We start from the raw sequence: 22,544 nt of genomic DNA, 5'->3' as shown, positions 1-22,544 counted from the left end.
CCTAAAACATTAAAGATTGTAAATATCAAATAATGGCCTCACTTCAACTTACTGTTTTACAGTATAATGTCAAACTGAGCTGGCAGTTAGGCAAGTGTCCTTAAATTGAGCATTTCCTGTACTAAAAGCTGCATAGAGACAGTGGGGAAAAGAATAATTCATTTTGACTTCTTCAAACCCTCTCATAAGGTGCTAATATTCCAATTGCAGTGGGAGCCATATTTTGATTTTGGATCAGTAATAATGATTCAGGTTAACTCTTTTGTGTCTTTTATAAAGATGTTAAATAAAGTGAATATATAAGGTTGTATCCCTACCACTAATACAACACCAGCAAAAGGACATCAATGGAATCAGTTGTAAGACCACCTCCAGCCATAATGATTCTACAATGGGCGGATATTATGGAGTAGAGCAGAGGAGTATAAGATTCATTTGTCTTTCTCAATTAGGAAGAGTTGTGGAAAGCATGTGAATCAATGAAGGAACAGTAATATGCTTGTGGATCATCTTGGGATATCACTGCATTCTGTGTGATCATGAGTCAGAGAAAACAACCCTATTTTCTTATAATTATTTAAACACTTAATGCAGAATAAAGTTCTAAAAGTGATATCCCCCTGACACCTTCCTGCAAATTCATTAGTCTGCAGTATAATTATATCTTTGTGTGAGTGTCATCCTGTGCATATTAATATTTTGATATGAATTTGAGTAGTTAAGTTGGAACAAGAGCAGCTAGACAAAAGATAATCAGCTACCAAGGCTTTGAACAATATCTTCTCCATTTAATGTTCTGCTTTTATTTAACAGAAAAATAAACAGTATTATCAATTAATGTCAGCAGTTAACTTAACAAGTTTAAGCCCCATGTAGGAATTTATATTAATCTCCTTTAATGTAGTGAAATGTCGGCCTTTTTGCTTTTAGGTTCACTTATTTATCCATGGTATATGGTCGTATCTTCTGTCTTTTATATTTGCATCTTTTATTTTCTTTATAAAGATATTTGTAACTTGTTCCCTGATATGCAAACCTTTAGTTTCTTGTATGACTAAAGCTACAAAAACACAGGTCCTAGCATTTTCTAGAACGCAGCTCCAAAGACTTTTTACTTATACCTGCCATGCTTGGTACTGTGAATGCTTATTTCTTAAACTCCCGGGTGTCTAATTCAACATTTGAAGTGTCAGGTCCATTCAGAGGCATCAGTGGCTATTTTCTTTGACTTCATGTTCTGACTTCATTTTTTTTTTTTTTTACAATGAGCCCTCAGTGGCCTGAGGCTATCCCATTCACAGCAGTGTTTTATCTTACACACATTTGGAACTTATCGAAATATGGAAAAGTTGCTCGGATTTTGTTCTAGAGGACATGGTCAAATAGTCCATTTAGGGAGGCTAAATGGACTATTCGGCCACAGAAGCACTGGGAACTTATCCCAGCAGTGTAAAGACCGAGACCACAGAGATACAGATGAAAGTAGCGAGTAAGATGGACAGGCAGGATGGGCAGGCTGCGCTAGGCTCCACACAGACCACACAGACCTTGGCGTTTCTGGTGCTGAAATGGAGGCCAGTCCATTGTTTTTGTTTGCTGTGTACACTCACCCAAAAATGGAAAGAAATGGTCACATGCTTGGATGATTATGGGCCTGTTGCACTAACACAATAATCATAAAATGGTTTGGGGAACTGGTAATGAAATATATTAAGGCCTCCATCCACACCGACCTGGACTCAGTACCAATTTGCTTATAAAACCAATAGATGTGCTGAGGATGCCATTGCAGTCACACTGCCCTCACACACCTGGAGAACCCCAACACCTATGTGAGAATGCTGTTAGTTGATTTAAGCTCTGCGTTCAACACAATCAACCCAGATAGACTGGTCAACAAGCTGGTGTCTTGTTGACCAGTCTTACCATCTCTGTGGTTGGATCAAGAATTTCCTCTCCAATAGACCACAACACATTAGGCTTGGAGACCTAATCTCCTCTAACGCCATCCTCAACACTGACACCCCCAGGGATGTGTTCTCATTTCCCTCTTATACTCACTTTTCCCATGACTGCTCTCCTATTCATAACAAAATTCAAATCACATATCTAAGTTCGCAGATTACACAACAGTGATGAGGCAGCCTACAGAGAGGAGGTCTAGGACCTCACATTCTGGTGCCAGAACACTGAGCTGTTCCTCAACACCAGCAAAACAAATCAGCTTGTCATTAACTTCAGGAAACACAAGAACACATCACATGCCAGTCTGGGAATCAATGGAGAAGTAGAACAGGTGGGGAGTTTCAAATCCTTTTGTATTCATCTCTGAGGACCTGATGTGGGGAGTGAACACCAAGGAGCTAGTGAAGAAAGCCCAGCATACACTCTTCTTCCTGCGGACCCTCAGGAAAACCGGGTTTCCAAAGAAACTCCACACTAACTTCTACCATTGCACCATAGAAAGTGTCCTAAGCTATGGATGCACGGTGTAGTTCTTCAGCTGCACCTCGGAGGAGAGTAAGAACTGCAGCAAATCACCTACATTGCACAGCAGATCGTGCCGCTCTTACACCCCTGGAACATCAACGCCGGGTTGAGAAGCAGAGCTGAAAAGATCGGGTCAGATTACACACAGCCTGGACAGTGTCTGCTTGACACCCTCCCTTCTGGCAGGCTGAGTCGTGAGGGCACGGACAGAAAGACTGGAAAACAGCTTCTTCCCCAGGGCTGTATAAGCTCTGATGGAAGTATGAGCTGTACTTTGTCCCTCAAACTGTATTTTGCACAATGGGCACTGCATCCTCTCTGTTCCATTATTTTATTCTTAAAGGAATTACATATGCTGCTTTTAAAGGAATGTTTCAAAGAGAATTTTGTTGTACAGAAATGTGCAATGACAATAAGGAATTATTTATCTTATCTTCATAAAGTTCCTCCAGAGCGAACAAGTAAGTGTTTTCACCGGATAAGTAGTACTTCTGGACCACTGAAGTGCCTCTTTAGTAATAATGCTTTAACCTTTTCCAGTATATCTCAGGGTAATGTGTGAATGTCAGACACTTTGTTTTCCTTCCCCACTGTTAAACACTTTCCGTTCACTCAGCTTTCAGTACCCAGAGTTCCCAGATTTACCAGTTGCCATCCATGTTCTCGCCTTATATTGATTTAGGTTGTAAAACACTAATGAGACTACCATGCTGCAGTAAAAGGTTCAGCTCTGGCAAACGCACACCCACAGTCACATCTTGTACCTGTAAACCTCTTTTTAAAAATCAGTAAATGACCAGAGTAAGAGTTGCCTACCTTGATAGGACTTAACTATACAATGTGCTTTTATCACAAAGTAATCAAAGATGGAGAGTATTACATTCAGCTGTGCTTGGATCACTTTGTGCCAATATAAATCAATAAAGGGAGAGGACCACATGAGTATTGAAGGCTGTTACCCTAACTCATTGTGCCTGTACCAGATCCCCCCTCCCCCTAACGTAGTCTTAGATAGGGCTTCCACATGTTTCAGCTGCTTAGAGGCAGAATGAATCATTGAAGAGATTAAGCTTGTGAAAGCCCTTTGAGGATTAACTCCCTTCCTGATATAGCATTCCTCCCTACGCCATGGAAGATACAGTAATATGAACTGGGTCACATAATGTATCTTCTATATACGGTACCCAATATCTGCTTCACAGTTGGCAAATTTATCAGATGGTACAACTGCAGATTCCTAATTAGTGTGTGTGACCATCTTGGCATGTGCATCTTGTTCAGCCCAGCAGTTGGATAATCACTATTTTGGAGTATGTGTTTTAACAAGTGGTTTCAAGCAATGAAGCAGATTCACAGTTGACATAAAAAATGAATATGACAGAATAAACTGTTGGTGCATTAGAAACTTTTGTAAACCTAAGTGAAAAAAGTTGGTAACTGCTATGGTGTATGTGTGTGTTTAACTCGATTTAAATTATTGTGGTTTATTATGGGCGTACCTTTATTGGCTAAAGTGAGTGACATCTGTTTATTTTATAGAACTTTTTTTTTCCCACCAGGAGAAATTTATATGGAGTAAAGGGTTTGCCAATATGACACTCAAACAGTTTTATCATTGAGTTTTGTGTAAATTTTGCTCTTGTGTATCATACTACCAGTAGTTGTTGCCCATGGGCCCATGTATTCCCACCGCACATATTCTAGATCAGTTTATACCTGAATAAATCCTGTGTTTAAAAACGACATAAATAAATTGCTGGCGGCCATGGGAGTTGCTTAAAAAGCTCGTTTCTATTCTTCCTTGCATCTCTTTGACGTTCCCTGTTTTTCCAACAAAAAAAAACACACCAAAAAAAAACTGCCTCAACAGCACCTAATGCCCTGCTTCTGGGAGCAGATGTCAGTCTTCATTTGCATTAACAAAGTGAATTCTGCTGTCCCAGCTGAATGCATAACTCAGCCTGGTGTTCTAATATCTCACATGCAGTTAGATATTAATACTAATGTGTTTAACATTGGATAGGATTGATTGACCATATTTCCACTCAATATAGGCCAAAATAAAACTTAAAAAGAGCTAGATTTTTCCAGGTTATCCATTCTTCTCCAACAGAAAGGAACCACCAGTTATGCTTGGCATTCTCTCCATGTCTATATGTATGAGTCAGAAAATGAAATTAATGATGACAGTGTTGGATCAGCAGAAAACCACTGGGGGCTTCAATATTTCTGGCTGATATGATAAACGGGTATGAGATTCACTAATCTACTCCCCCAGAAAGGGAAATGAGAGATCGCTATCTCTTTTTTTTCACCATTTTCATTGAATCATTTCTTAGATTTTAAAGTGACTCTAAAATGAAATGATGAAAGTGTTAGAATGGACAATGAATCTGCAAGTATCATCAGATATTTTATTTGAGCATCCATTATTGTGTGTTATGTGTGTGGGGATATGTGTGTGTTTGTAGGTAAGGTGACAAATGTGAAATATTACTTTTGAGTCTGAAATTGAGATCAAAGTTGGGATGACAGATGGGAATCAAGATGACGGCTGAAATCAATTTCAACTTTATCTTTGCGTGTGTGTCTCTGTTTGTTTAGGTGCTACCTTTGACGTGGCCATGCGTTTCCTGTCAGAATGTCCATGGAAGAGGCTTCAGGAGCTGAGAGCTTTGATCCCAAACATCCCATTCCAGATGCTGCTCAGAGGAGCCAACGCTGTGGGCTACACCAACTACCCTGACAACGCTGTCTTTAAGTGAGTCACTCACACCCCTGCACACATACGCGTAGACGCTCCTCAGTTTTTACTTTAAAATCCATCCCATAGCTTCAGAAAAATAACTCCCATAGACAGGGTTGGATACATAAATACCTATGCACCATTTATACAATCAGTGTCTTAATGTGTGCAGTAAATACTATAGACAGTGCTCAGTATGTAAAATGCAGTCATGCTTTAACAATCAAGATGCCCATTTTGTGGGTATCCAGCTGTTACACTTTGCTGAAAACATGTTTTATTGAGTTGTGGCAAAGCATCAATTTGAATAACATTTTCTTGAAGCCAGCTGCTGCTCCTCATGCTTCATTGTCTGTCTCTGCCATATTATTTAGAAATGGGTTGTTTCCATGGGAACAACATGGGTGACCATCAACTTCATACTTTTTTTTTTGTCAGTGTTGTAAACATTTCTATAATTAAAATTTCTTGCAATCCTTACTTAAGAATCCATTACACAATTAGGTGAAAACTACACAAATGCAATTACTCCTAACAAAACAGTAGAAAGACAGGACAGTTTCAGAAATTGCTCGTCCATATTAAAACACTTTTGTTGTGACAAAATGTATATGAAAGCCTGGTAGGACAGTATCCTCTATCCTCCGAGCAGTATTCCTCTCTCATGCAAATTGGATGTGTTCATATTGTTTTGTGTGGGGGTGTATGTGTGTGGGTGTGTACATCACGATTTGTTATGTGATCATCATAGTGGCTGTCTAGTGACTCATAATCTCCTATAGGCTGGACACCATGTAGGACAGGACACTAAAATCGGTCAGTATCGGTCAGTATCTTTGTACTCGCTGCTGTAAATGACATATTTTTCTTTTTTTTCCTACATTCAGACATTTACTTTCCTCTCTAAATTATATTAGATTTCTAGATTTAAACAACTAATAGATCCTCTCGGAGATGTATTCTTAACTTCCACAATTAGTCATTTATGAAATAAGTAAATGACCTAAAATAAGTTGGTTTTTTTTGTCCTTATTATATTAAATATCCATATATGGTCATAACTTTGTTTTAATTATTATTTTTAATAGGAAATATAAGTACAGTTATACTTGATGTTTCTGACTTTAGGAAGCAATTTTCAGACACCTGTGTTTCTTCTAAACATATAAAATAGATGTGCTCTACAGTAGCAATCTACAAACTACACAACGGACACACACATCTAATCGGGTCAATTTGGTAGATGCTTTGTTTGATGCCTCCTAACTTGCTCACAGACACATCATTGATACAGATGTATACCAGTAATGCATTGAGGGCTATAAATACTCCTGTGCCTACACACATCCATACTCACGCCTTTAACAGTCTTCCAGATGGAGTCACAGAAAGCCTCATGGATGACTCACGTATATTCAAGCGCGCACACCTGCAGTCAGATGCACATGCAAACAGGACACAGACATCCCTCATATACATGCCACATACATCTTTAATAAATTAGTAGTAGCTTTATGACTAATGCAGCTGTCCCTTCCTTCCTGCTTCTCACTGAATCACACACAGGCCTCTGTGAAAATGTTCCTCCACCTTTCCTCCCTCACTACCATTAAGTCATTATTTATCCACATCCCTAAAGCTCCCCTATTTACACCTCCACTCATCTCTTTGAATAACACACTTTACTTTTTTAACTCCCTCTTTCTATTCTGACTGCTCTTCATCTCCCTATCCCCCCTCCCTCAATCTCTGTGCCCCTTAGGGAGACCACCATTGATAATTTGCACATCACTGTGATTAATGGCTGTGATCTGTCATCCCATCGCTCTGTCACGCTATTGCCCTCGGCAGTTTTCTGAGCTGCACCCACAGCCAAGTGACCCAAGTGTCTCCATTAAATAAATCAGAAAAGCATAATTTTATTAAATTTAATAGATTTAAAGTGCATTTCACACGGTCACAGTACAGTACAAGTAGTAAGAAGGATGTAAAATTGAATGGCTTTAGAAAGGCATCTTTTTCACACTTTATGGAGAAAACAAAGTTTCTGACTGAAAAACTTTCTAATTGAATAAATAATAATAATGACATGAATAATGGTCACTTCAGCTCTGAGTTAGACTTATAGTAGCTTTGGTTTTACAACGGTTTTGGTTTGGTGCCAAACAATATGCACTAGACAGCTCTTGTGTGCATTGTTGTGATAAATAAATACTGGACACGCAGACACTAGTCTGGAAATCCTCTCATGGCACAACATTAAGTATGTCTGTTTATCTGCCAAAACAAAAGCCCTGTGTGTAAATATTGCATTGCTACAGTAAGCACTCACCCCAGTTATGAAAAACCTGATTAGGATACCAGGGCCAAGGCTATAATAGGGGGTATTTACTACTAGCAGCTTGGATAATGAGGTGGGTATACATTTCTCTCCAGTTATTGTGGGTTCCTGCAGTTTGTGTAAGCTCACTTGAAAATAGTGTGAATATTGTATTCACAGAGGTGCAGCTGTATTTGAGTACGGAGATGGATTCAAACAGCTTATCCCAATCTGAATGTGTGCTTACTGGGATACACTGTGCGTGTAGGCAAACTCATTATGCATTCTCACCAAAAATGATTTAGACACACTGTGTTTTCTAAGGTGGACTTAATTGTAAATAGATAAAATTACCTTTTGTGACCATCAGTTTACACCAAATAATACACCTGCAAAATTGGAACCATGCTTTTTGTAACTTTTGCAAGTTCATTAACTTTAATTTACAGAAAAGGTGAGACCCTTAATTCATTACTTTGTAGGAGAACCTTATGAGTCTTCTTGGGTAAGTATCAACAAGCTTTACACAGATCAACAACCTTCAGATTGGATGGTGAGCTGCCATTGTCAGGTCTCTTTATAGATTAATAGGTTCTGTGCTGTTTAAGACTTGGCTCGGGAGCATTTAAACCACTGTTGCAAAACCACTCCAATGTTGTCTTACCCGTATGTGTCAGGTAATTAACGTACCCCGTCCCAGGTCCCTGCTCCCTGTAGCAGGTTTTCTTTGAGAACTGTTGTCTATGGCTGGAATCATTTGTCCTTCAATTCCAGCCAGTCTGCCTGTTCTTGTGGTTCAGAAACCTCCCAATAGAATAATGTTGCCACCATCATGCTTCACAGTAACCAACGTAATGACAGGTGATGAGCAGTATAAGTGAACTATGAGGGTAGTGTTAACCAGACAGTTTTGAGTTTTGTGCAACCTGTTTAAATTTGGTATGAAGGGAGGGGTATGAAAACCTTTGCTATTGTCTTAGTTAATGGAGCCAGCATGAGGAGAGTGATAAGTATGGGATTATGAACTGTTTGTTGGGGCAGGGGTTGGATGTCATATTTGCAATGGTGCTGTGTTGTTTCAGTTCATATTGCTTGTATGTGCTATGGTACGGTGTAAAAAATAGTAGTTACAACAAAAAAGTGACAGAAGGCAAAGAAATCTGAAGTTAAAGATGTACAGTTAAGTAACCATAACTAAAAACACTGAAAAAAATTTGTGGGCCTGTGTTGGGTGCTTTGTCATTTATTTTGTAAACAAATTAAATTATGTTTCGTGAGTGATGGATTGTATTCTGTTTGTTGAATACAGAACCTGTTTTTGCTGTTGCACAAATCTTGAACGTCAATTATGTATTGTTCACTGGTACTTTCATACTTTACATACGACTGGGGCGACTGTGGCGCAGGAAGGTAGAGCGGTTGTCCACCAATCTCACAGTTGTTGGTTCAATCCCCGGCTCCTTCGGTCACATGTCGAAGTGTTCTTGAGCAAGACACTGAACCCCAACTTAGTTGCTCCCGGTGAGTGTTGGCCAGCTGCATAGCAGCCATCGGTGTATGAATGTGTGTGTGATTGTGAGTGTGAATGGGTAAATAAGAAACAGTGTAAAGCGCTTTGAGTGCCAATAGGTAGAAAAGCGCTATATAAGTGCAGAACATTTACCATACTGTCTGGAGGTTAGGAAAATGTGTTATACATCAAATAAAAAATGAATTTGTATTTCACGAAAGAGCTGTAAAATTGGGTAACTGGGCAGATTATCTAACACCAAATAATAAACTGTTGAGTACATTAATTGCTCTAAATTTTCAGTGGAAATGTTAAGGAAATCTGAAATGCTACAGACTGTACAGAATTGTGAACAACTTAATAACAGAACTGTGAATAACTTAACAGAAAACATCTAAAAGCTGTTTGTGATGAGAGAGAGAAAATGTGATAGGAGTGTGTATGTTTAAAAAACAAAAAGGAGGAACACATCTTAAAAACAGATGCTTCTGTTATTGGAGTTAATTTGTGGAATAATTGTTAGTAAGAAGGGTAGATGAAATATGCTGTAGCTTCTACACATATGCTTTTGGTCTAAGCATTGTAAAATGGTTGTGTGTGTGAGAGAGAGTAAATACAAATAAATCTCAAATACACTAAAGTGAAATATAGTATGAAAGCCCTTATACAGTATGTGTGAGAGTCAAAGATTGTGCTGTAGAGTTATCCTTGACAGCTGACATATCCACACATCCATATTTTTATTTTTATTTTTTCATTTTCTCTCTCCACTCGTTTTCCAGGTTCTGTGAGGTGGCCAAGGAGAACGGGATGGACATCTTCCGTGTGTTTGATTCCCTGAACTACCTGCCAAACATGCTGCTGGGCATGGAGGCTGCTGGAGCAGCAGGTGGCGTTGTGGAGGCTGCCATTTCATACACAGGCGACGTGTCTGACCCAATGAGGCAGAAATATTCCCTGGACTACTATCTGAAACTGGCAGATGAGCTTGTCAAAGCCGGAACCCACATTCTGTCTATCAAGGTGAGGAAATGAAAATGGGATCTAGTGGTTTAGTGCTACTTGAGATTTTCCACAATGTTACTTTCCTGTGATAATCATACGATTCTAGTGCTTAATGTTGAATTGTTTCTGTGAAGACGTTCCTCGGTATCTACCACCAAAATAACTGAAAAATATATGGTATGCATATTGTTCCACATGCATACCCATATACAATAGATATGTATCGTGTGCCATTAAAATTAAGTCCTGCATGGTTTGGGTCATTACCTTGCTGCTTGATAATGCTCCTTCCAATTAGTTTTTATGCATTTGTTTCTCAACACCCCTGAATTCATTCTGCTATAACTTTATTGGCTCACCTATTTACATCCAGGATTTCTGATTCCATTTTTTTTAACCTTCACCCAAATTTCTTCAGTTGGCCTTCACATTCCAGTACTTTTGGAGGGGACTGTACGACTACCCCATTTACCACAACTACCTCTACTACTTAATTCTTTTACCATGAGTGGTGCTACTATCACTAATGTACCAGAGTGTTAACTGATGTTAAGCTGAACACATTTCATTTATGTATCATGATGAAGTAAACATGTTAACACACAAAACACAACATGTATACTTGAACGGCTTATCTAAATGAATATACTGATAATGCTCACATTGAATTAATTTCTTTATTCAAGCATGACGGAATATTTTAAAACATGAAATGATAAACCCCCACTCTGCTGCTGTGTGAACCATCACACGCAGCAGTGGCAATCTCATAAAGAGGCTTGCACAGCTAATGAGGTTAACTTTTAAAAGAGGAAATGAGCATTTATTATACTGTTTCTTTTTGGAGTGCAATGATCATCAAAGGGAGTGCAAATAAACATCTAAGCTCTTTCTGTTAATATCAGTTAATATCATTTAAGCGTTATATATTATGAATATCCCTGCAGTTCCGGTCCAAGCCTGGTAGAAATTGGGGAAGGTTGCGTCAGGAAGGGCATCCGGCATAAAACTGTGCCAAATCAACATGCGGACAATGATCCACTGTGGCGACCCTGAAGTCACGTGATAAGCCGAAAGGACAAAAAAATAAATAAATATTTTGAATATGCTCATAGAAATGTGAAACCCACCTTAATTCCTTGAAATTGAACATTGGCTTAAATTAAACCTTCAAGTTAGCAGTTTTCACTTGAGAATAATTAATCAAATACTCATTAGCAGCCAGTCCTGATCACTTGAAGGATTTTGGTTTTCAAGAACATGTTTTTCAAGGCATATTCATTACCTGCACTTTGTAGTGAGTTTCAGTTTTCAATAGTAGACTTGGGTCCTTGTTATGTGCATTCTGTTATTAATGAAGACAGGTGCTTGAAATGTATCTTGTTTAACTTTGTCCAATTAGTCAACATAACAAGTCAAATAATATTTTTGTTTTCTTACACAGTTAACGCACTGTTTCCTTCTGCATGACAGAGCTTGTGGGCCGGCAGGAGATATGTCACTAGCAGACTCACCAAAACACTTTGTACAATCATCTGAAAGAAAAACTACATTAGGTTTATTTAATTCCTATAAAGGTTTACTGCTTATTATATTACTATACTATATTGAACTTAATTTACCAGGATATGGCAGGCCTGCTGAAGCCAGAGGCCAGCAAGCTTCTGGTTGGCGCATTGAGAGACCGTTTCCCAGATGTACCCATCCATGTGCACACTCACGACACTGCTGGAGCCGGCGTCGCTGCCATGCTGGCCTGTGCTGAAGCTGGAGCTGATGTAGTTGATGTGGCTGTGAGTATTTATCGTAATTGTTCTATAGATCCCTGTCATTAGGAACAGTCAAGAAGGTCTTCATAAGCCTCTACCTACTGCATTTTCTCCTTTGCATGATATTTAACTAAATTCGTAACAGGGTCATTATGGAATGTCTGTCACAGCCTCTATTTGACTGAAAATTTTGAGGTCTAACTTGACCAAATTGAAATTTTGCAATGACAGAAAAACACAAGCTGCCAGCAGAGGCAGGCTTCATTAAAACATTTGGTTGCCATTTGTAGTTTTGGGCTGTTGTGCGTTTCGTTACAGTTGTTTGTTACTTGTGTTGCTGATGTTTGGCTTCCCTTGAATAGTTTAAGAGAAATATGCCTATGCACAGATAGATAGATAGATAGATAGATAGATAGATAGATAGATAGATAGATAGATAGATACATACATACATACATACATACATACATACATACATACATACATACATACATACATACATACATACATACATACATACATACATACATACATACATACATACATACATACATACATACATACATACATACATACATACATAGACAGATTTAACACATATATGCTATATATCCAGTAAGGTATGTAAACACTTTTACAGTGATTAAGGCTTTTAGTCCAACAGAATTTGTATTGATTGTCTCTGTCTAGGTCGACTCAATGGCCGGGATGACCTCTCAGCCCAGCATGGGAGCCATCGTAGCCTGCACCAAGGGGACAAAGCTTGAAACTGGTAAGTGGCATGGCTACTAGCCTGTCACTATTAGTAGAATCACATGTGTCAAAAGTATCACAGGATGAAAGATCAAGTAAATCAGAAAAAAATGGTTGGAAAGAGTATGTTGAAACACTTTTAAATGCCCACATATTAGAGCGTCTGGTTGTTAATGAGACAGAGCTTCTCTCAGCACAAGTCTTGCCCAGAAGTTATTTCTGAGTGCCTTTCTGAATGTCTACAGCATTGCATAAAGGAAAAGAATTGATCAACGACTCAATAAATGACAACGCACATCACTATGTATGGCCCTTACTCAGAAAGACGGATATACTCTTCTCAGTGATGATGTGCTCCGATAAAGCAAGAGAAATGGACCAAAGGAAAAAGTTCTTTGTGGTCAATAGAAACTGATGCTCTGTTAAAAAAAATGTTCTTGATTGAATAAATGATAACCAGTTCAGACAGTAATTAGTTGGAGATGAGCTTCAGAGTTGTTCATATTTAAATACCTAAAATCTATTGCCCAGTTTTACCACTTTTTTCCCCCCTCCTAAAGTGTAGCTTTCCTGGTGCACTTGAGTTAAAGGCCTGCCTTCCACAATGATGGGTGCAGAGTGTAAAGTATATTTAAGCAGCCAGTTTTTAAAACTGCTGTTAAAGACTGAAGGAACATGAAAGAGGATAAAGGAATCAAAATGGATGGAGTTTACTGCTTAGTTATGTAGAGCAATGCTATTGGGACAACCGGCTTGGGTCTACTAACTAGATCTGATAGCTCATTTCCATTACTCAGAAACACAAAAAGCCCTGTTAGTTTTGTTTACACTATTCACACGCCACAGCTCATTTGCTGCTGTATTGCAGGATACCATTACCATTGTAAGTGTTTTGTTAGTGTATGGTGGCTAAATGTAGATTGTTTTTAATGTACAACTTACTGTATCCCAAGTCCTCCTTCACGTCTGCTAAGATGATGTAGTAGTTGACTGAGACATTATTCGCCAACAGCTCAGTTATGGCTCAGCATGAGCATGATTTTTAGAAAATCCTGATGGTTACCTGCTAATTCTACTAGTACGCATAGATCTTACCATATATTCTTTGTATTAAAATGTTTGTGTTTTTGGAGGAACTTCCACCAAAAACTGTTGAAAAGCAACATTTCATACGACCTCTAGCTGTGGTGTCAGCAGAAGTCGATAAACCTGTAAACATGCTAAACAGTGATGTCAGTACATTGAGACATCTTGGAGTAAACTTGTACATCACTTCAACCAGGTGGGATTTTAAATCATTAGTCATCAAAACAAGATTTTTCACTGGTGTTCACTTGCTCTTTTGCAGTAGTGTGTCAGTTCAGTTGTTACACTACACATGAAGCCATGAATGAGTGGCCAAACAGACATGATTTCATATTGGTAATTACAGTGCAGCTACAATTGGGCAGTGGGGCTGCGAAGCAGGGGAAGACCATAAACTTCAGGTCTTGGCGTTGTTGGCTCCTCAGGGTGCCCTCCAAAGTGAACAGCCTTCTTTTCTGGGCTCATTGTTTCTGCAGCAATATTTCAGAATCATACAGGGAGAGATCTGTCATAGCTATTTCTGTAATAGTCCATAAAGCAACACAACCACAGAGCCATTAAGACATGCTGTGTTATGAGTATGATGTGTGACTTGTACTCTTGCTTCACTGCCTCTATCTCTGCTCATGTAACGGACAGCTGAATGCAGTCGGTTCACATGGGGGCCTGGCCATGCTTTTCTTGAGTATCTGTAGGAAGCATGACATATTACAACACCGAATATCAGAGAGAAACTTATCACTGAGACATAGTCCAGTTTAGTGACAGAATGTATTTGTGAGTCTACAGTAGCCAAAAAGAAAAGACAGAGGACAGAAAGACAAGGTCATTACTCGAGCGAGAGGTTTTTAAGTGTCAGTTTATTTCTAGAATTTCAATTTGCTTCACTTGAGACTGAGATTGGGATGCAGCATGTCTCGCTGTCCTCGCTCACCAACACACACACACACACACACACACACACACTTGTATTCTATCCTGATGTACATGCATTATGCATACACCTGCAGACAAACTCCTCACTTCTCAATTCTTTTATATCTGTCACCTTGTGCTAGTCTCTTCTTTTCATCTCGCTCTCTCTTTATGCCTTTTCCTCCTTCCATCTCCATTTGCCTTTCTCACTACGTTTGTAATCAAGCAGAGCTCTGCCTTGGATACCAGCATATCTTCCTGACCTTAGTCTGTTTACTCCTTTCTTTCACTCCCTCCTCTATTTTCTCCCATCTGTTACAAAGGAGTAATCAGTGCTGTGCAGTGTCCTGCCTGCTCTATCTCCCTCCTTCTCTCGGCTGCCATGCATTTCACTATCACCCCTGTTTCTTTCACATTGTCTCTTCGTCCTCCTCTTCTTCCCTCCCTCTCACTCAGTGACAAAGCAATTAATAGCACTTTACATGCCTATTTCACTCCCTCATCTCCCTCTTTTTTTGTTCTTTTGCTTCCAATCTCAGCATCTCCCACGTTATTTATTTTTCTTAAAAAAATGACAAAAGCAGAGCTTCACTGGTTAAAATCATTTGTCTTTGAGTGAGTAAACTGACAGCTTAAAGTTTGTGCACACAGTTCCATTGTTTGTAAGTCATATATATTCACAAACACACAGTTGAATAATGATGCTTATTAAAGTGGTCTTTGTATTTATTTGACACATTATTTATGGCCTTCTCATGTATCATTCATTGATTTAATTGATGGGGAATTGCCACAGTTCCACAACAATGCAGCTAATCAAGATGTAGCCATCCTAAAACACACCAAGGAATGCCCACACTACACAAAGGATAGACATTACTATGTTTTGTTACTCAGACCACAAACACACTCATAGCCCAACAAAGAGAAGTAGATGAACAGACACATTTAGCTTCTTGCTAACCTCTCTCATCTCTGTCTTCATCTGAGTTGAATTTTCCATTCTTTTTTCCCCCCAAAGTCTTTTCATTTCATCTGTCTTCATCTCTGTGTCTTGGTTAACGCTAATCATCTCATCAGCTACAAACTGTTTGTCTGTGTGTGTACTTTAGTGTGGGGTTGTCTCTCTTCAACTTTGCATTTGTGTTGGTATAGAAAAAATCTACAGGCATGTAATGTTTCAGGCATGTAAATACAGTATGTGTGTTTCTGTCGGTCACCTGCATAAGTGTAAGAATTAGGTTAGTTATTACAATAGCACAAAAAGAAGAAGCTAAACACAAAACCGTACACAATACAGAATAGCCAATGTTTTTATTGGTTCAAAAAAGTGCCCTCACTCCTCACCAAAGCACTTTTCTGGTAATTTAGGTCAGCTCAACTTTCATAAGACTTTCTAGCTCGCACAGGTGGGATGTTTGATAATTAGACTTCTCCATAGGAAACCATAAGCTTGTGGAAAGTCGTTTTTCTGGCTCATGCTGTAGCTCAGCTGTTAGAAACAGCTGCTTCCCCAATAAAAGACCTGCTCCAGAATGTACTGTGCTGTTTATAGGTAAACTTTCTTTATTTTCTGCTGTGCTTCCTGTCAAACTGGATCTGGTCATTCTATAGCTAGTGTTAATTTTGCAATCAGGAAAACAAGAAATTGCTTTAAATTGCGGCCATTTGGGCAACAAGTTAACCTCAGTGTTAAAACATGATTTCGGTAGAATCATTTGTTCTAGTGATGAACAGTGTCCACCACTTTGTCTGAGAATTGAACTACAAACCTTTTATTAGATGGATTTTTTGGGGGTAGATTTATTCATGTCCTTCTCAGATTTAATCCAAATACATTTGGTGACCCTTTAAACTGCCCCTGGCCTTTTAATAGGATCAAAATAAATGTTTCCAAACTAAACTAAATGGCTACTAAACTGACATTTCCATCAGCATTAGCTGAAATGGTAAATGGTCTGCATTTATATAGCGCTTTTCTACCTCATGGCACTCAAAGCGCTTTACACTGCTTCTTATTTACCCATTCACACTCACAATCACACACACATTCATACACCGATGGGGGAGCTGCTATGCAGCTGGCCAACGCTCACCGGGACCAACTAAGTTGGGGTTCAGTGTCTTGCTCAAGGACACTTTGACATGTGACCGGAGGAGCCGGGGATTGAACCAACAACTGTGAGATTGGTGGACAACCGCTCTACCTTCCTGTGCCACAGTCGCCCAGTGTTGTACTGTAGCAAATGTTGGTTAAACTAATAATAATAATAGCAGCCTGATAATGTAGGGCCTAAGTTGATGTTAGCACGTACCTACAATTACTGTTGTGGTGTAGCACAGACTTGCTACCATGTCTGTAAACGCTTGGTCTTTATCTTACAAGCTGAAATGTATCCAGCACAGTTAGAACCGTGTTTAGTGCTTTGGTGATTTCAATTTTTTCTTTTATATAATTGTTTTTTTTAGAGAGCTACAATATATACCTGATTAAAGAATCTTTATTTTCCACTATTTAGTCCATCACAAAGTAGACATAGTGGTTTTTAGAGGAGTAGCCTCACTACTGCAGAATACAAGGCATTCACAGTTTTGTATAGGGGGCAAGCTCTTTGTGTTTTCAGCTGGAATAATTCAGTTACCTCCACTGCTCCTCGACAGAAAGTTGCAAATATCTGCTTTGTTCACTAACCAGAAGTGATGAGTTCATGAAGTGGAATATGAGGTGTTGAACAGAAGGAGGGTGAAAATTGACCCGAGCTGCCACTTGAATCAACAGAGCCTGCTGTCACAATGAACATGCCGTCATTTCCCCTTTTAGACGAAGGCTGTAATTTCACAATGGAGCCATAAATGAAAGCTTACAAAAATGGTGTTCTCAAACAGAGAAGGAAATGGACCTAATTACCGACTGGCTTGGCAGGCAGCTGAATTTGAGGAGCTAGAACATGCACGTTAATTTCAAATTAATTTCACAGTAGCTCCATTTCCCAAGATCACAGTGGAAGCACACAAACACTTTTTGGAGTACATACTCACTTTGAATTTTAAATATCCAAGCTTGTCACTCAGTTGTTGTGGATGTAACAAGCTAAGTTTGTCTCATTAACATAGCTGATTTTTATCATCATTAGCCAAAAGTTAAGTGCACTGGATTTTCTGTCATGGTATTACAGCAGATGTTAAACGTAATTATCTTCAGCACACCTTAATTGGCTGCAACAGAATGTCATAAGTTTTAGCAGCAGCAACATATTGTCGGTGAACTCCTGGCTCATTGTGGACAGTAAAAATGTCTTAGGTGGCATTCTGGTTTCTTCCTGTAAAAATGAATATACTCTACTGGAGTCGAAGACGCATCCATCCAAAGTGTGGGACTGTATACAAATTGCTGTGTGCTAGTTTCACATCATGTTTATATTTTCATACATCAAAATCAACAGCATAGGCCAAATACTGTCACAATTTGCTAGCTGGCACAAGTTTTGAGATGACTAATACAGATAAATGGCAGGTTGCCACATAAGCTTCCACAACAATTCCAGTATATTTATAGCAAAAATCACATTCATTCTCCCTAGAGTCGAAAGCGAAATTCTGCAGATTGTAGCTGTAAAGCTGCCTTAGCATTTACACATTTCTATACAGACCTGGTCGATAGCCATTTTCAGGTCATTAATAAGTCGGCTTCATTTTACAGGTTTTATTTTTAGCAATATATTATATTCTAAAAATACGCATGGTGACCATCAGTTTGATGTTATCTTGCTCTGCCACAGGCATTGCTCTGGACAAGGTGTTTGACTACAGTGAATATTGGGAAGTAGCCAGAGGCCTGTATGCTCCATTTGACTGCACTGCCACCATGAAATCTGGCAACGCTGATGTCTATGAGAATGAGATACCTGGAGGACAGTACACCAACCTTCACTTCCAGGTAGAGTAAACTATTCTCGTCATATTTTTACTGTGTTTGTCAGTGATTGATTTTGGAGCTAAGTAAGGTAAAAAATGCATTTCACAAAGCACTTTGCTGCATTTTTAGCTCCTCTGGTTGTTGCTGCCTCTGAGAGGATCAAAACAAAGGGGTGGCTCAGTGTAACATTATATTTTTATTTACCGTGGATCCATGGTAGTTTGTTTGTCTGCTTAGTATATTGTAATTAACAGCTTAATAATAATAAAATATTTTGGAATACTTATGAAAAAGTATTTGTAAGACTTTCTCTTTTTATAAATATTGGATGTGCTTGTTTTCAAATATACTAAAGAAAGATGCAAATGTGCAGTTTTCACAGGCACTTCTTTGAAACCAGAGAGAAATGTTGCTTGAACAACTTATTTTGCATTTTGTTATGGGGTTTAGCACATTAAGTGCAAACCAGATTGTACAGTTTATGTACTGTGCACAGTGACACAGTGTCACAGACTATTTGAAAGTGACCAAATCTACAGTGCTGTGCAAAGTTTGGATAAAGATACTCTATCTGAGTTCAAATCACAGAGCCCTGTTGTGACCTGCTTATAGCATAGAGTGTTAAACCAATGCACTGTGTAGCAAATTACAATTTATAGAGGATATAATATTGGCCCCTGTTACCTGTGTTTCATTAACATTTTCCCCTCTAATTTAAGAGTTGTGGGCATGTCAAATTATAGCCCTAAAGCCCAGGTTGACACCAGAATGTCATGACTTTTATTTCCTTAACAGTAAGCATTGAAAGGGTTATTTTTACTCTACTCATCCACACTGCTGCTTGTTTCACTACGCTTCATTTCAGGCTCACAGTATGGGACTGGGCAACAAGTTCAAGGAGGTGAAAAAGGCCTACACTGAAGCCAACAAACTACTAGGAGACCTCATTAAGGTGAGACACACAGACAAAACGGCAAAATCCCTCTTTGTCATGAGAGTAGCTCTGCACAATATTTGCAATGGAGTGCTTTGACTTCTCATTATTGATACCAACACATCTGAATTTGGCCTGGCAGAAAAGGGTATATCCAAATCCAAATCCCTTTGATTTCAGAGCAGTACATTACTTAAGAGTGCAGAATATTATCCTGTATAACAGCTTAAAATGTGCGTACGACCTTAAAGTGTTGCATGCTCAAAGCCAAGTGCATTGTAGCCTGTAAGGATGTTTCAATTTGCCTACTTTCATAATGTATTATGTCTAATACAAGTTGAGCAGAAAGTTTTGCAAAAAATACAAGCATATCTTTGGCACTTGTTTGATGTTGCTACCTTTGCTGTTTCTGCCAGCCTGCCCCTCTTTCTTTGCTTGACTAAGCCAAACAATCCCACATTAAGTTTTGTGCATCCACTGTTGTGTGCTATGTGGATTCACTTTCAGCCTCACAGACTTTGACCTTCCCTGACCTCTCTACCTACTAGGAAGTAAGATAATGTTTCACCCATCCCTCTAATAGACATTTTCACCTTAATCTGGCAAAACGTTTCTATGTTTGTGTGTTTGGCTTTTTTTGATATTTATAGTTCAACCTTTATTTTGGCAAAACAGATTTATTCAGCACGGATACTGGGTTTTTTATTAGTATTGCCTACTTCATGTTAATTTGGGTAGAAACTCCAGTGAACTATAGTTGTGGCTTGCTTTCCTGAAGGATTCATTAATCGTAGTCAGGGAGAGGGGAGCTCTATTGCAAATTCTGCAGTCAACAATTCCATTCCAAATCTAAATTCACCTCCTCTCTGCCTTTTTTATTTTTTATTATCTTTTATTAATTCCTTTGTTTCTCTCCCTTCATTATTTACCATCACAGCTTGGTAATAGATTTATCCTTCTTTCAATGTGTTCACACTCATTCTGTAATTATTCTGTTTGCATTTGCTTTTCTTTACTAAGCCACTCTCACTTTTCTTTTTCACCTGTCTCGATCTCATTCAGTTGCTGCTTCACTGAAATGTATTCCCCAGCCATCTTTCTTATTTTGTGCTCTCATTGTAGATATGCTGCCATGGATTCCCCATTACTCTACCTCCTTCTTCTGTCTTTCTCTTTTTTTTATTTTTTTTCCTATCTCTCTCAATTTTCCTTCTCAGATCCCCTCTTCTTAATTTTCTTTCCCCCTCTGTTTTCCTCATCAATTCCTCTGCACAGACCTCCCCTACCCTCTCCCCATGCTCTCTATCTATTCAATTAAGACTTGGTGAGCTTCACTGCACAAGCCAATGTTGGCTCTAATGTGCCTACGGGTCCTGCTATGCTCTCTGTTGTATCCTGTTAGCTTGACAATGGCTGTGTTTTGCACACTGTTGGCTTGTCGATAAGGGAGAAGGAGTGGGCTTGTCAGATTTAAACTAGACACAGCACACAATGTGTTGTCAGTAAGCAGAGCAACCAAGGTATATACATTAACAGTCGTCTACACACACACACCCACAGCACTGCAAAGCTGTATCGTGGACACTCTTTACCTCAAATCCATAATAAATCTGAGCTATTTACAGGACTTTTTTACCAAGCGCACTGCCCCTCCCCACTATGAAAAAGACAAACAACTCTAATTATGTGAGATTTTTAAAAAGGTTTTAATGTTTAATCATCATCATCATAGCATTTGCATGAAAGTGATTTGCATCAGAGTGATTGCTTACTTTACCCCGCTTATTAATTCTTGTTTCTTGTTTTGTAGCAGTGGGTGTCATGTCCTGAATTAGGAAATCAAGATGTTTGTGCAGGATGTCTCTAAACTGACAGAACTGCCTGGTTAAAAATTAAAAGAAAAGCCCAGACTTATAGGCTCATTGGCTTCCACTTAATAGCAGATGACATCAAAAGCAACTGTGGAGACTGTGAGAGTTGTCAAAATTTATTTCATAAAATGCTCATAAGCCTGTTTTATATCTTAACATTAATTCCAGAAGGGCAGCTGAGTGTAATCATTACATTGCTTGCTTAGCACCCAGTGCAAATTTACCAAATCTACCAAAATCCATGGACTTGATTTACAGTTATACAGGCGTGAATTAGTGTAAAAATATTTTTTGTTTCTTTAGATTTCTTCAGCTTTGATCTTGATATGATTAGACTATCAAGGACCTTTTGGGGTAAAAACTCAGTTATCATTGATCATACAGCATCCTTTAAGTTTAAATGTAGAGTAGATGCAGAATATGATCAGTGACCATTGAGGTTTGTGACACTGCTCGGTACAGTAAAAACCTATAGACAGAGGAAGTTAGTTGCAGCTAGCAGAATGTGGGTTGAGGAAGTGTATATAGCAGGTCTTCCTCATCAGCACCTGCTCTCTTGCCTTCTGGTAGTCCAATCCCTTCAGTCCTGACCACATTTCTTCTTCTTCTTACCATCTGACCACACTTATACAGTCCGAATGACATTCCGATATCCTGGCTTTATATCCTGGTGGTATGGATCAGTAAATTCGATCCCAAAATACTGGCCTACTTGTGGTTCCCAGTGTTTGCAAAAGTAGAATGGGAGGCAGAGCCTTTAGCTATCAAGCTCCTCTCCTGTGGAACCAGCTTCCAATCCAAATTCGGGGAGCAGACACCCTCTCTACTTTTAAGACTAGGCTTAAAACTTTCCTTTTTGATAAAGCTTATAGTTAATAATCCTCACTCAACACTAACTAGCTTTTCTCTATACATTTATTTGTCACCACTGTATGCCATTAATTCTGTGTCCTACAACCTGTACAATGCTTTGTTGTTGCTTTTTTTTGTTGTTGTTGCTTTTTGTTGTTGTTTTGTTGTTGCTTTTCTTTGCTCTTTTCTTTTCTTTCTCCACTTTCCACTCACCCCAACCGGTCAAGGCAGATGGCCGCCCACCCTGAGCCTGGTTCTGCTGGAGGTTTCTCCCATTAAAGGGAGTTTTTCCTCTCCACTGTTGCCTAGGGCTTGCTCAAGGGGGATTTGTTGGGTTACTTCTACATACTTGTGTAGTCTGGACTTTATTCTGTAAA

At 39.0% G+C, this 22,544-nt stretch overlaps 1 protein-coding gene across 1 annotated transcript in view; it reads left to right on the top strand.

Moving 5' to 3' along the window:
• The window catches only part of pcxb (pyruvate carboxylase b), a 255,727-nt gene that overhangs the window by 206,216 nt on the left and 26,967 nt on the right, over nt 1-22,544 (top strand). The window contains exons 16-21 of the mRNA XM_067525430.1: nt 5,095-5,251; nt 9,849-10,089; nt 11,697-11,864; nt 12,531-12,612; nt 18,374-18,531; nt 19,376-19,462. Coding sequence (XP_067381531.1) covers nt 5,095-5,251; nt 9,849-10,089; nt 11,697-11,864; nt 12,531-12,612; nt 18,374-18,531; nt 19,376-19,462 — 893 coding nt within the window. The remainder of the gene's footprint in view (nt 1-5,094; nt 5,252-9,848; nt 10,090-11,696; nt 11,865-12,530; nt 12,613-18,373; nt 18,532-19,375; nt 19,463-22,544) is intronic.

The sequence above is a fragment of the Channa argus genome, chromosome 12 (genome assembly GCF_033026475.1).
Source record: "Channa argus isolate prfri chromosome 12, Channa argus male v1.0, whole genome shotgun sequence".
In the NCBI taxonomy this organism is placed as follows: domain Eukaryota; kingdom Metazoa; phylum Chordata; class Actinopteri; order Anabantiformes; family Channidae; genus Channa; species Channa argus.
Note: the sequence above shows the minus strand (reverse complement) of the source record. Positions and strands in the feature narration are given on the sequence as shown.